General features: G+C 43.1%; 2 protein-coding genes across 6 annotated transcripts in view; one reads left to right on the forward strand and one right to left on the reverse strand.

The window, feature by feature from the left end:
• Window positions 1-4,155, forward strand: part of blm (BLM RecQ like helicase) — a 35,823-nt gene extending 31,668 nt beyond the window's left edge. For all 3 annotated transcript variants that reach the window (XM_064929884.1, XM_064929886.1, XM_064929885.1), the window contains one exon: window positions 3,636-4,155. In XM_064929884.1, coding sequence (XP_064785956.1) covers window positions 3,636-3,864 — 229 coding nt within the window. In that variant the 3' untranslated portion in view covers window positions 3,865-4,155. The remainder of the gene's footprint in view (window positions 1-3,635) is intronic.
• A 203-nt stretch (window positions 4,156-4,358) lies between these two features.
• Window positions 4,359-14,354, reverse strand: part of LOC135509333 (FERM domain-containing protein 5) — a 120,485-nt gene continuing 110,489 nt past the window's right edge. For all 3 annotated transcript variants that reach the window (XM_064929889.1, XM_064929888.1, XM_064929887.1), the window contains 3 exons: window positions 14,146-14,214; window positions 13,958-14,064; window positions 4,359-10,002 (listed from right to left, as the gene is read on the reverse strand). In XM_064929889.1, the coding sequence (XP_064785961.1) occupies window positions 9,419-10,002; window positions 13,958-14,064; window positions 14,146-14,214 (760 nt within the window). In that variant the 3' untranslated portion in view covers window positions 4,359-9,418. The remainder of the gene's footprint in view (window positions 10,003-13,957; window positions 14,065-14,145; window positions 14,215-14,354) is intronic.

Consider the following 14,354-nt stretch of genomic DNA (forward strand, 5'->3'; position numbering starts at 1 on the left):
TTTTGGTTACTACATGATTCCATGTGTTATTTCAGTTTTAATGTCTTCACTATTATTCTACAATGTAGAAAATAGTAAAAATAAAGAAAACCCATGAATGAGTAGGTGTGTCCAAACTTTGACTGGTACTGTGTGTGTGTAATTTAATATATATATATATATATATATATATATATATATATATATATATATATATATATATATATATATATATATATATACACACACACACACACAGTTGAAGTTTACATACACTTAGGTTGGAGTCATTAAAACTCGTTTTTCAACCACTCCACAAATTTCTTGTCAACAAACTAGTTTTGGCAAGTAATTTTTCCAACAATTGTTTACAGACAGATTATTTCACATATAATTCACTGTAACACAATTCCAGTGGGTCAAGTTTACATACACTAAGTTGACTGTGCCTTTAGCTTGGAAAATGTCATGGCTTTAGAAGATTCTGATAAGCGAATTGACATCATTTGAGTCAATTGGAGGTGTACCTGTGGATGCATTTCAAGGCCTACCTTCAAACTCAGTGCCTCTTTGCTTGACATCATGAGAAAATCAAAATAAATCAGCCAAGACTTCAGAAAAAACAATGGAGACCTCCACAAGTCTGGTTCATCCTTGGGAGCAATTTCCAAACGCCTGAAGGTACCATGTTCATCTGGACAAACGGTAGTACGCAAGTATGAACACCATGGGACCATGCAGCTGTCATACCGCTCAGGAAGGAGACGCTTTCTGTCCTAGAGATGAACGTACTTTGGTGCGAAAAGTGCAAATCATTCCCAGAACAACAGCAAAGGACCTAGTGACGATGCTGGAGGAAACCGGTACAAAAGTTTCTATATCCACAGTAAAACGATTCCTATATCGACATGACCTGAAAGGCTGCTCAGCAGGGAAGAAGCCACTGCACAAAAACCGCCATAAAAAAGCCAGACTGCGGTTTGCAACTGCACATGGGGACAGGTTGTACTTTTTGGAGAAATGTCCTCTGGTCTGATGAAACAAAAATAGAACTGTTTGCCCATAATGACCAGCGTTATGTTTGGAGGAAAGGGGGGGGGGGGGGGCTTGCAAGCCGAAGAACACCATCCCAACCATGAAGCACGGCTGTGGCAGCATCATGTTGTGGGTGGGTGCTTTGCTGCAGGAGGGACTTGTGCACTTAACAAAATAGATGGCACCATGAAAGAGAACTAAAGAGGCCTACAAACCTGACTCAGTTACACCAGCTCTGTCATAAGGAATGGGCCAAAATTCACCCAACTTATTGTGGTAAGCTTGTGAAAGGCTACCTGACACGTTTGACCCAAGTTAAACCATGTTAAGGCAATGCTACCAAATACTAATTGAGTGTATGTAAACCTCTGACCCACTGGAAATAAAAGCTGAAATGAATCATTCTCTCTACTATTATTCTGATATTTCACATTCTTAAAATAAAGTGGTGATTCTAACTGACCTAAAACAGGGAATTGTTACTAGGATTAAATGTCAGGAATTGTGACATAAATGGATTTGGCTAAGGTCTATGTAAACGTCCGACTTCAACTCTACATGTGTTTTTTTTTTCAAATGAATTCTAGCGATATTCTATATACACTGCTCAAAAAAATAAAGGGAACACCTAAAATAACATCCTAGATCTGAATGAATGAAATATTTTTATTAAATACTTTTTTCTTTACATAGTGTGGCAAAAAAGTATTTAGTCAGCCACCAATTGTGCAGGTTCTCCCACTTAAAAAAACCAGAGGCCTGTAATTTTCATCATATGTACACTTCAACTATGACAGACAAAATGAGAAAAAAAATCTAGAAAATCACATTGTAGGATTTTTAATGAATTTATTTGCAAATTATGGTTTAAAATAAGTATTTAGTCAATAACAAAAGTTTATCTCAATACTTTGTTATATAGCCTTTGGCAATGACAGAGGTCAAACGTTTTCTGTAAGTCTTCACAAGGTTTTCACACACTGTTGCTGGTATTTTGGCCCATTGCTCCATGCAGATCTCCTCTAGAGCAGTGATGTTTTTGGGCTGTTGCTGGGCAACACGGACTTTCAACTCCCTCCAAAGATTTTCTATGGGGTTGAGATCTGGAGACTGGCTAGGCCACTCCAGGACCTTGAAATGCTTCTTACGAAGCCACTCCTTCGTTGCCTGGGTGGTGTGTTTGATCATTGTCATGCTGAAAGACCCAGCCACGTTTCATCTTCAATTTGTAAGTCGCTCTGGATAAGAGCGTCTGCTAAATGACTTAAATGTAATGTAAATGTACATGTAATGGATCTCCTCCCAGACCTGGACTAAAGCATCCGCCAACTCCTGGACAGTCTGTGGTGTAACGTGACGTTGGTGGATGGAGCGAGACATGAAGTCCCAGATGTGCTCAGTTGGATTCAGGTCTGGGGAACGTGCGGGCCAGTCCATAGCATCAATGCCTTGCTCTTGCAGGAACTGCTGACACACCAGCCACATGAGGTCTAGCATTGTCTTTCATTAGGAGGAACCCAGGGCCAACCGCAACAGCATATGGTCTCACAAGGGGTCTAAGGATCTCATCTCGGTACCTAATGGCAGTCAGGCTACCTCTGGCGAACACATGGAAGGCTGTGCGGCCCCCCCCCAAAGAAGTGCCACCCCACACCATGACTGACTCACCGCCAAACTGGTCATGCTGGAGGATTTGCAGGCAGCAGAACGTTCTCAATGGCGTCTCCAGACTGTCACGTCTGTCACGTGCTCAGTGTGAACCTGCTTTCATCTGTGAAGAGCACAGGGCGCCAGTGGCGAATTTGCCAATCTTGGTGTTCTCTGGCAAATGCCAAACGTCCTGCACGGTGTTGGGCTGTAAGCACAACCCCCACCTGTGGACGTCAGGCCCTCATACCACCCTCATGGAGTCTGTTTCTGACCGTTTGAGCAGACACATGCACATTTATGGCCTGCTGGAGGTCATTTTGCAGGGCTCTGGCAGTGCTCCTCCTTGCACAATGGCGGAGGTACTGGTCCTGGTGCTGGGTTGTTGCCCTCCTACGGCCTCCAACACGTCTCCTGATGTACTGGCCTGTCTCCTGGTAGCGCCTCCATGCTCTGGACACTACGCTGACAGACACGGCAAACCTTCTTGCCACAGCTCGCATTAATGTGCCATCCTGGATGAGCTGCACTACCTGAGCCACTTGTGTGGGTTGCAGTCTCCGTCTCATGCTACCACTAGAGTGAAAGCACCGCCAGCATTCAAAAGTGACCAAAACATCAGCCAGGAAGCATAAGAACTGAGAAGTGGTCTGTGGTCACCACCTGCAGAACCACTCCTTTATTGGGGGTGTCTTGCTAATTGCCTATAATTTCAACCTGTTCTCTATTCCATTTGCACAACAGCATGTGAAATTTATTGTCAATCAGTGTTGTTTCCTAAGTGTACAGTTTGATTTCACAGAAGTGTGTTTGATTTGGAGTTACATTGTGTTTAAGTGTTCCCTTTATTTTTTTGAGCAGTGTACTTGCAACTGTATATTTGAGTTATTTCATGCCAGACTTAGTATTCTGAATCAATCTGGCAACTACATTTTACCTGTTTTCATTCTCTGCACTCCTGTCTCTTGGTGTAGGAAGTACAGCAACAATGGGTCGTGGACAGGGTCCAATTCCAGAGGTGGATCTAAAGGCCGGGGGTCAGCAGCAGGACGTGCGTCAGCAGCAGGGCATGCGTCAGCAGTAGGGCGGGGCTCAAGGCCTTCAGCAGCAGGCCCAGTGGGGAGGAGGCCCGGCTTTATGGCCCTCCCCACACCACAAACAAACAGCCGGCCATTCCTCAAACCAGCCTTCTCTGTACTGTAGGAGTATAACTCCTGGCCATACCTGGGGTCTAACAGAGGGATTTTGGAGTAGCAAGGAAACTCCTAGTTAGTAGAGGATTTGAGACTGGGGTTCAATTTGATTCCAATTTACTTGTAAATTATTTACTTGTTTCATTTTAACTGTTGCACGAATGTGTGTTTCTGTACAGCGTCTTCAATAGTCTTTTTTTCACTGGATTATCACTGTTTGTTTGTTTCTTTAGCAGTATTTCTTATCCATTCTGACGTGAAGTTTTCCACTTTTAATAAAGGCTCATAAATTATTCCTTAATGTGATACTGCTTTAAACTGTTTTCTGGAAAAGGTAAACATGGGAAATTGTGTTGATTTGTTTTGCACCACGCCCTTAATACTGTACTTCCATTTACCCAAAAGCATGGAATGTGTAATGTTCCCTGTAGATGGCACTATATAATCTGAGTTTTAAAAAAAAGTGTAATTTGCATTGAAGAGCCATAAACCACAAGAAGCCCATTTTTAAATGTTTATTCAATGTTTATTTCAAATTTGAATAGTTTAATGGCACCAGTTACAAGGGACTATCAGAGAGAAGCAATATTGTATACTGTTTTGTACAGAAAGTTTTCTACAGTATAAACATGGGATTCAGAATGGATCTGAACAAGAACTGGATTTGGCACATTTGTATATTCATATTACGTAAATAAACAGCAACCTTCATTGGAGAGAGAAAGATACATCAGACACGTCTACAGACACTTATGCATATACACTTATTTACATGTATATGCACAGCTGTGTGAGTGTTTGCTTGGGAGCTGGCGACGGGGTGGAAGCATATTACAACAAGGTGACATAATAATGACTGGTTCTATTAACTCTCTCAGCTCTATAGCTGTAGCTCTGTCTGCCCTATACTTGTTAAGTAGCATTGCTGTGGGAGTAAAGGGGGACCTTCAGGAAAAGACAGCTCAATGCCATTTACCTTTTGCAGTTAAACTAGCTCATCTGCTGGCATGTTATTTTTCAAGCTGTACTTTTCACGTGATTATTTCATCTTCATGTCATTGGCAAACCGTCATATGTAGAATATATTGTACCTCCTTTAATCAGAGTAATGGCCAATCAATGTTATTTATTAGTCTGTGGTTTCCATAATGATTTCCAACATACTATATGTAAACCAGGGCAGTTGTCCAAAGATAACAGAAATCCCCTATTGTTTTACACACTACCAGCAAGAGTCTGAAACATCTACATTTACATTTAAGTCATTTAGCAGACGCTCTTATCCAGAGCATCTACCAGACAAACAAGTACTACAGCCAGTTCCCAGGAGAGATCAAAGAAACTAATGTAAACATGACATCACCAGATCAAATGTACTGTACAGATTCAAGGTTTTTCAGAGGCAACGTGCCTGTACAGATAGATTCAGACGGATATAGAACTACATAACTTTCCCTCTGATACACAAATGACTCACTCTGCCGTAAGTGCCGACCATACATCACCACATGGGATCAGTAACCAACACCCTACATTAACAACAGCTACATAGTAAACAGTGTTTTCCATTTAAGCCTATGAGATTAAAGGGTAGTCCATACATTATGAGGAGAGTTCTCTGCATCTGTCTCTATCCATTCACTCATTTGCCCCTTTGTTAAAAATGCAGAGCCGTTCGGGACTAAAGATTCCAGGCACGGGAAAGACCCTTCGGTCACAATGAAGTACTGTTGAACAAAATGCTGAATTCCAACATCCCAATAAGAGCTTTAATAATGGAAGGAAAAAAACAAATTATGGTACATACTAAGAATAATAACTGTCTTCATTTTACATTATTACTGTGTTTTATGAAAAAGGAAAAGGCGCGTACCATGAGCTCTAATTTGTTGGTAATGTAATTATACTACATGACAAAAGAATGTGAACATCTCATTCTGGAGTTGGTCCATGAGATGTTGGAACATTGCTACAGGGACTTGCTTCCTTTCAGCCACAACAGCATTAGTGAAGTCGGGTACTGATGTTGGGCGATTAGGCCTGGCTCGCAGTCGCCATTCCAATTCATCCCAAAGGTGTTCGATGGGGTTGAGGTTGGGGATCTGTACAGGCCAGTCAAGTTGTTCCACACAGATCTCGACTAACCGTTTCTGTATGGACCTCACTTTGTGCATGGGGGAATTGTCATGCTGAAACAGGAAAGGACCTTCCCCAATCTGTTGCCACAAAGTTGGAAGCACATAATCATCTAGAACATCATTGTATGCCATAGTGTTAAGATTTCCCTTCAATGAAAATAAGGGGCCTCCCCCGAACCATTATTTCTCCTCCACCAAACTGTACAGTTGGCATTATGCATCGGGGCAGCTAGCGTTCTCCTGGCATCTGCTAAACCCAGATTAATCCGTCGGACTGCCAGATGGTGAAGTGTGATTCATCACTCCAGAGAATGCATTTCCACTGCTCCAGAGTCCAATGGTGCCGAACTCAGTGTTGAGTGTTGCAACCGAGGACAAACGATTTTTAGGCGCTACGTGCTTCAGCACTCAGCTGTCCTGTTCTGTGAGCTTGTCTTCCACTTCGCAGCTGAGCCGTTGTTGCTCCTAGACGTTTCCACTTCACAATAAATTGCATGGCTATGTGCTCAATGTTACACACCTGTCAGCAACAGGTGTGGTTGAAATAGCCATATCCAATCATTTGAAGGGGTGTCCACATACTTTTGACCATGTAGTATACAATGACAGTCAACTGATTTTTGACACTGCAAAAAAAACAGCACAATGTCCAGTGTAAGACTTCTGTTTACATTTCTATGTCCATTTGCTCTTACAATTTGACTGATTATTGCTTATTGAATGATGCTGCCTTAATTGTTGCATGCTTGGAAAGAACATTAAAGCTGCATAATGCTGATAATGTGTATGAACATAGACCATCAATTGACCTTTTTTCTCTTCCAGTTCCCTGACCTTGAAGAAGTAACACTAACAGACTGTCTGGAACTGTCTTGTTGACCATTTCAGTATTTAGCATTAGGCAAGTTATAAATAGGAAATATGAATGTATAAAATAATGAAAAAGTACCGTTATCTTGCATACTGGATCAACACTCCCCATCCAGGTACAGACAAATTCAACCTTTCAAGTCATCCTCTATCTTTGTGTGCTGTTCATTGGAAGTGCATGCATAATACACTAGCATAAGGAGCATGCATATTTGACTCAGGAATTTCTGCCTTTCTATGGTACGTAACTGTTACTGCACCAGATTTGCTACTAAGGGCTTCTTTTAGCACACCTCTGCCATAAACATGGGTATTTCACACAGCAGATGTCTGGGCCCCACACTGTTGATGGAGGGTTAAGAACTGAAATGTCTAGGACCACAGTAGACACCCAGCCGTATCACTGACTAGTATATGCTGCAGTGTCTTCCTTGCTGAGTCTACTTCAACTAGCAGGGTCCTGTTGGGGGACAGACTACACTCAGGGCCAGGGGATGCAGTGCTCTGGATACATGGGCCCAGGCTGGGCTCCCCAGGGCAGAGCAGGCAACAGCACCGCTGGGGGATCAGAGCATGGAGCAGCTGTGTGGAGGTCATGGTGTTAAATAACAGGCCAAAACAAGAATGGCTGCAGCCAATAGTCACAAGCACCAAATGGTCACATATGCATTCCCCTTTGATTATACTTGTACTGGCCTCGTGGCATGTGAGGCTGGTCGACTCATCAGTGCTCATTTATTTTGACATCCCTTGAACCTCTACCTTTTTCTCATTCAATCTCTTTCTTTCAATATCTTTCTTTATCGTTTTCTCTCACTTTAAAAAAAAATAAGACCATATTTTTTATCTGTCAATACTTCACATTATCAGCTTGAAGTGTGTTACATTCCTACATACAAACACACAACACACACTCACACCTGGACCAGGTACAGTAGAGGAGGTAGAGACGAAACCCCACAAAAACAGATTTGACCCAATATCAGCCATGACAGCAGAATTACTGCTCCCTTGAGCTATGAGACAGAATAGTCTGCACAGACACCTCTCAAACCGTGGTAAACAACTGATCGATCTGCATTGTCTTTGGAGTTCTATGTTTTCTGTTGGTATTGTAGTCCAGTCTACTTTTGACAATATGTATTGTTCCTCCACCATCTGTTGTGCCTTCCTGGCCTACAGTGGGCATTTTAAATAGTTCTCTTGACAACTAAAAAGTATGCATGCTGGTGGAGTGAGAGAGTTGTGATCTATACGGAGTGGATCTGGATAAAAGCCCAGTTTTTGAGTCAACCCCTTCTTATATATGTCCATAAATGCCAGACCTCACTTGAAACACAGAGCTAAAAAAAATTATATAATTTCATCTTCAATAACAAAATATCATTTCAGTTCTGTTAAAAATATACATGGAAAAACTGTCAATATAATAGGAAACAAACTACTTTGTACAAAAAGTACATCATTGTTATTCTTATACTAACAATAAATTACAGTATAATATACGCAAAATGAAGAGCAAGGTTGATATGGAACTGAAAGAAATCATACATTTCAACAGATCTTAACATAATCAAGAAATGTACATAAAACAAAATTAAGAAATATGACAAAACAAATGCACACATTCAAAAGTACTGAAGTATTTAACCTAAAGAGTATTGCACATCTACTTAGACTGGTCCTATTGGTGCTTGTGAGTGTTTCCAAGAAGTTGATCATCAACAGTTACTGACACTATGGGGTCACATAACACCATGGTCACTGGTTTATTTAACTGTATCCTTTATAAAAACTTCAAACAGATTTCAACTTCACAGCTTCTACTTTATACACCTATTGTATTTCCACTAAAGTATAACTTTAAAACAATCCGACAAATTCAAAACGTTCTTCATATCATATACTTTTTTCTTCATAAAAGGCATTTGGTAATCATCCCCGACTTACTCAATTTCAATCACTTGCGCTTTGTTCTGATCAATGAAAACCATTATAGATGTATGGCTTGGGATGGATGTTTCTTCATCTTAAAAGGCATTACTGTCTACTTCACTGAACACTTTTCAAAGCTGTATTTATTTCACTTCATTCTGAACCATTTCGATGACTTGGGGGCTTCCCTGATATCCTTGCATCACATTCTTCTCCTATGCAATTTATTTTCCAAACAATACATAGTAAATGTAGGCAACATTCTTTCATTCGTTGCAACAAAATGTCTTGTTCCTGTTAAAAAATACTTCAGTTCTTTTATTTCAGTTTCTTATTTTTTCGTTTATTTTTTTTGAAAAAATAAAATACCTGAAATGACCTGAAATTCAAAAAAAAAATGTCTTCTGGGTTTGTAAAAAACAAACGAACGGTAAAGGGGAAAAAGGGGGAGTAACTCAAAATGGAGGGAGAGAGAGAAACTCCTGGCACAGTGATTCCAGGAGTATCATGAGAGAAGCTGGGTTCATGGTTGGAAAGGGGCTGCCCTCCATCTCTCCGGAGCTTTAATCGTCTTCTCTAACCCCGAATGGGCTTACGCGCTCTACGGCCTCATGCTCTCTCTCATTTGTTAGTGAGCAAACTGCCCGCCCAGCGGAGCTTGCAGGCAAACCACCGCCTGAGGGGACAAAAGTATTCGTAATGGAACTGCTCAAATTCGGGGGTCTGGCGGATATCACGTAAAAATGCAACGTCAAGGTCGGATTCAGTGAGGACGATGAGGAGGAAGAGCAAGACAAAGAGGAGTCCAATGGTCACAAGAAGCAAACGGAGGACACTTAAAACAAACGTATTCACCTGTTCCACTTCGCTGAGCGGCGAGGCTCCCTGTGCACCCTCAACCGTCGCTCTACTGTCTGACAAGTCGCCAGCATCCCCCACCGAGGGGGTGCCTGCCTCCGACTCCTTCTCCTCCTTGATGCTGCAGGGGGCTCCGTTGACCTGGCGTGCCACAGCCAACTCCAGGCTGTGCTCTGCCACAGGGGTAGGCAGCACGCTGTCAGAGGGGCTGTAGGCCTCGTCAGAGATCACCGCCGAGCCCTCGCTGGCGTCCGTGGCTAGGCTGCGGGAGCGCGGCATGAAGGAGTCCCCATGGGACACAGAGCGCACAGGTGTAGAGTGAGCACTGTCACGCAACGACTCCAGACCTGTCCAGGGCAGGGAGTGGAGAGAGAGGGAAACAGACTCAGAGGGGGTTTCCAGTACACAACACTACAGTGCTAACACCTAATAAGATATTGAGTTTCAACCATGTGAGTGGATATCAATGTGTTTATACAGTAACATAATGCAATCCAGTTGCTTAATGATGGATCATATGAACATCACTCTGGACTGAACCATTGATCTATTATAGATGAAGGTCTGATGAGTGGGGAATGTCCAGTGACAGAGAGCTCAAGAAGCACATGCTCCATACTGATTAGCAGCTTGTTCATTAGTCCCACAGCACGCTGAGCCCTCCCTTGTATAAACCTTGAAAATCACAGTGGGTAGGTTTATTTTTCAGACAATAATAACACTCACTAAGTATTGCTAATTTCAACCTACATGCAGGGAGTTATAATTCCCACAAAATGTGAGGTTCATACAATAGCAGGGGGAGAACATCATAATCCACAACATATAAATAAATATAAATAAGATACATGCAATTATAAATAAACACCCCACATAAAGCATTTGGTCATTCTCAAATAAGAGTTAAAAAAAAATGTTTTCTTAATAATTATTTACACAGTATTGGTCTCTGGGGTAGCCTACAGTTAGCCTTAGGATGCATTAAAGGTTTCTAGCTGTCACATGTGCTCCCTTTCCGGCCTCTAGGTCACCAGGCTGCTCGTTATGGCACACACCTGTCACTATCGTTACGCGCACCTGCACGTCATCCGATTCACCTGAACTCCATCACTTCCCTGATTATCTTCCCTATATATGTCACTCCTTTTGGGTCCTTCCCCAGGTGTTTTATTTATGTTTCAGTTTCATGTCTGTGTGCTGTTCGAGTTTCTTGTTTTGTATTATTTCTGTTTATTTATTAAAACACTCCTTAAACGTGCTTCCCGACTCTCAGCGCACATCGTTACACGAGCTCATCAGTGATCGCATGCTTACTCTACAAAAAGCAAATGCAGCATTTTTCATTATAACAAAAGGATATGCAAATGTATCTATACTGAACAAATAATATAAGCGCAACATGCAATAAATTTAAAGATTCTACTGAGTTACAGTTCATATAAGGGAATCAGTCAATTGAAATAAATTAATTTGGATTTCATGGAGAGATGGAGGGCAGCCCCTTTAAATTCATGGATTTCACATGACTGGGCAGGGGTGCAGCCATGGATTGGTCTTGGATGGCATAGGCCCACCCACTTGGCAGCCAGACCCACCCACTGGGAATGCAGGCCGAGCCAATCAGAATGAGTTTTCGCCCACAAACTGGCTTTAATACAGACAAAAATACTCCTCATTTGAGAGAAATAAGGTTTTTGTGCATATGGAACATTTCTGGGATTTTTTTGTTTCAGCTCATGAAACATGGGAACAACACTTCACATGTTGAGTTTATATTTTTGTTCAGTGTATACTTGTTCAGTGTATATTCTCATTTTACGAGCTACAGGACAGATGTCACTGCGGATGAGAAAGAGTTGAGCTTGCGCTGACTGTTCCATTCCTCAGACAGCCACCGCAGAAATATTACACCTTCATAGAGGTAGAGGGATATCATTTCCTGATGATGAGGCATATTTTAAATGAAAGAATCTCCCATTCTGAGTGATGTTCTATCGATTCCCGGGGTAATTTCATGTTTTCATGTGTATCTGAGCTATTGCTGTTAAGCAGGCATACAAGCTCTAAACATTCCAGCTGTATTTCTGCCTTCTTGAATGGCAAATAGCTCAGATAGACATAAAAACATGAAATGACCACAGGAATCGATAGAACATCACTCAGAAATGCTCAAAAACCACATAACATTCAAAATGGGTGAATCTTTCCTTTAATGCTCATATGTGTTCTTTTCATCCATAGGCAGAAAAATCCTCATCGAGGAATTACAAAATAGAGATTAGGTCAGCTCTGTTAAGCCATGCTGACTGCTGAGATCCTGTCAAAAGCAAAAGTAGGATGCCTCTGTAATGGGTGGCAGTGAGAGGCCATCTTTACTCATTGGTAATCTCCTTCAGTACATCCTAGGATATGCTTGGTTGCAGGGCAGATTGCAAAATGCAACCTATAGACATTTCATTACACAATATATCTTCCGGAGGACATTGCGTAAAGCTAGTCAAAATCCTCCAAAGGCCAAAATATCGTAAAAAATATCAAACTGAATATTTACCTGAATTCAAAATCAAATCATACCTTCACAAATCAACAACAAAGCAGTATCACCTCAATCTGTACCTCAACCATTACAACCAGAATAAGAAGACCCATAAACTCAGACTTCCTCTAAACCAGCAGAAGGATAAATGAAACGATGAAACTCAAAGAGGTCAAGAAATAGATCCAAAGACTGTTCACAAAGGGTCTCCAAGGACCATATGATTTAGAGGATCAGACATCAAAGGCATGGCATCATTTCCATTCTGTTAACATTGATGAGGTGGGAGTGAATTAACACACAGGGAGCTGGTCACTGTAACACTCCAGGAGGGTGATGATGATGAGGTTACCTGTCGGGGTGCTGGACTGGGGCCAGCCATCGGGCAGAGGGGTGCCAGGCAAGATGGGGGGAGGCAGGGGGGAGAGGCTGCCAGGCTCCTGCCCAGTCAGGGCAGGGTAGAGGGGCAGGACGCCCAGGGCCTTGCCAAGCATCCTGGGTCCCAGGCTCAGCACGCGTACCTTTACATCCCGGTAGCAGTGGTTGATCATCCGCAGGTGGACGTTCACCCGTGTGGTGATGCGGATCAGACACTTCACCATGGTGGTGTCTTCAAAAGCTCAAAGCATGCAGGTCTGTGTACTATCCTGGTGGACCCTGTCCCAGAGCCCCAGCGGTGTGCTGGTCTCGCTTTATGTGTTAGGCCAATGGCTGCAGTCTTGGCTGGCAATATGAGGGCTAGCGAGAGCGACTGTCCTGCTGTAGCAGTGTTCAAACGACTAGCACTGGCCATGTCCAGGCCCCACCCAGGCCAGTGACATACATGGAGAGGAAGGCCTTGGCTATTTTCAGCAAGGGTATTAATACTACTGTAAGACACCCAGTCAGCACAGGCAGGGGTAATGGTTGACAGGTGAGAGCTTGTCATAACTCTCTGATACATACAGCACCAGACCCTTTCACTCACACTCTCCACTCTACTGCAGCAGCATAGAGTGTATAGCCAGGTGTACATACTGTACTGTGTATTTGGGAGACAGGCAGGGACTCAGCTGTGACAAGGACAGGTCTTCAGTCCTGCTGCTCCTGTTCACCTGAGCCCATGCTGCAGTGTCAGCCTGCAAGGTTAGCCTCATGGATAGAGGACAGAGGCAGGTCAGAACATGTGTGAGAGAGGAGGAGCAGGGCAGGCCCACCTGCAGGCCCCAGGCCCCTGGGTTCAGAGTAGGTGGACTGACTGACGGCTGCACCAGCTGCCCTTGTACTGGCACTGTACCCCTCGCTCACACACACCCCTAGTGTTGATAGCTCGCACTGAAATAGACCAGCCTGAGTGACACACACACCTGTGACTTAGCCCTCCACTCCCACAAGCAGGGGAATGGCTAAGCTCAGGTTACAGTGTGTGTATATGTGTGTGTGTTCTGAGGGGGGGGCATAAAATACTTCCAAATAGGAGCAAGGACCTGATACGTTTAAAAACGTTAGGATTTAACACCCTCCATTGAAATATCCACAGATTACCTTTAAAACCTTAGACCCAAACTAAAGCATGGCGACCCATTTCCACAACTATCCAGATTACTGTACATGTGTTCATTTGGATACAGACAACAATATAGAGCTGTGTCACTCCTGTCCACATTCCTAAAGGCTCTTATGGGACAATGATTCACCTTTGTCCATAACATGACCGTGGGGATTGTTATGGAGCGCCAGTGTTGACTGAGGGGAGTAGTGGGTCAGGGGTCAGGTCAAACACTTACCCTCCATGATGGAAATGTGGACGGCTCTCCGGCGGGTGCGTGGAACACTGGTGAGGCGCGGCCCGTGAGTGATGGATGGACAGCTTCTACTGGGAACCAGGCCAGCCCTGTGGAGACACACACACACGGCATCTGAGATGGATGATACAGTGCCCACATTGACATCTAGTGAATAGCATTGATTTTACCTGTGTATTTCTGGAGGCTCTCGTTTGATTTTGGCACTCTGCTCCATCACTTCTTTCGCCACTCGTCCACTACAATAAAGCACAATAATAGAGCTCCCTGGTGCCACACACTACACAGAGCAGTTCAGTGAGAAGCATCAGTACAGTACACAAGAACTGAGATTAGATTAACCTGGTGAACCCAACTCTCTCTAACCCAATCACCGTCT

Source organism: Oncorhynchus masou, chromosome 22 (genome assembly GCF_036934945.1).
Source record: "Oncorhynchus masou masou isolate Uvic2021 chromosome 22, UVic_Omas_1.1, whole genome shotgun sequence".
Taxonomy (NCBI): domain Eukaryota; kingdom Metazoa; phylum Chordata; class Actinopteri; order Salmoniformes; family Salmonidae; genus Oncorhynchus; species Oncorhynchus masou.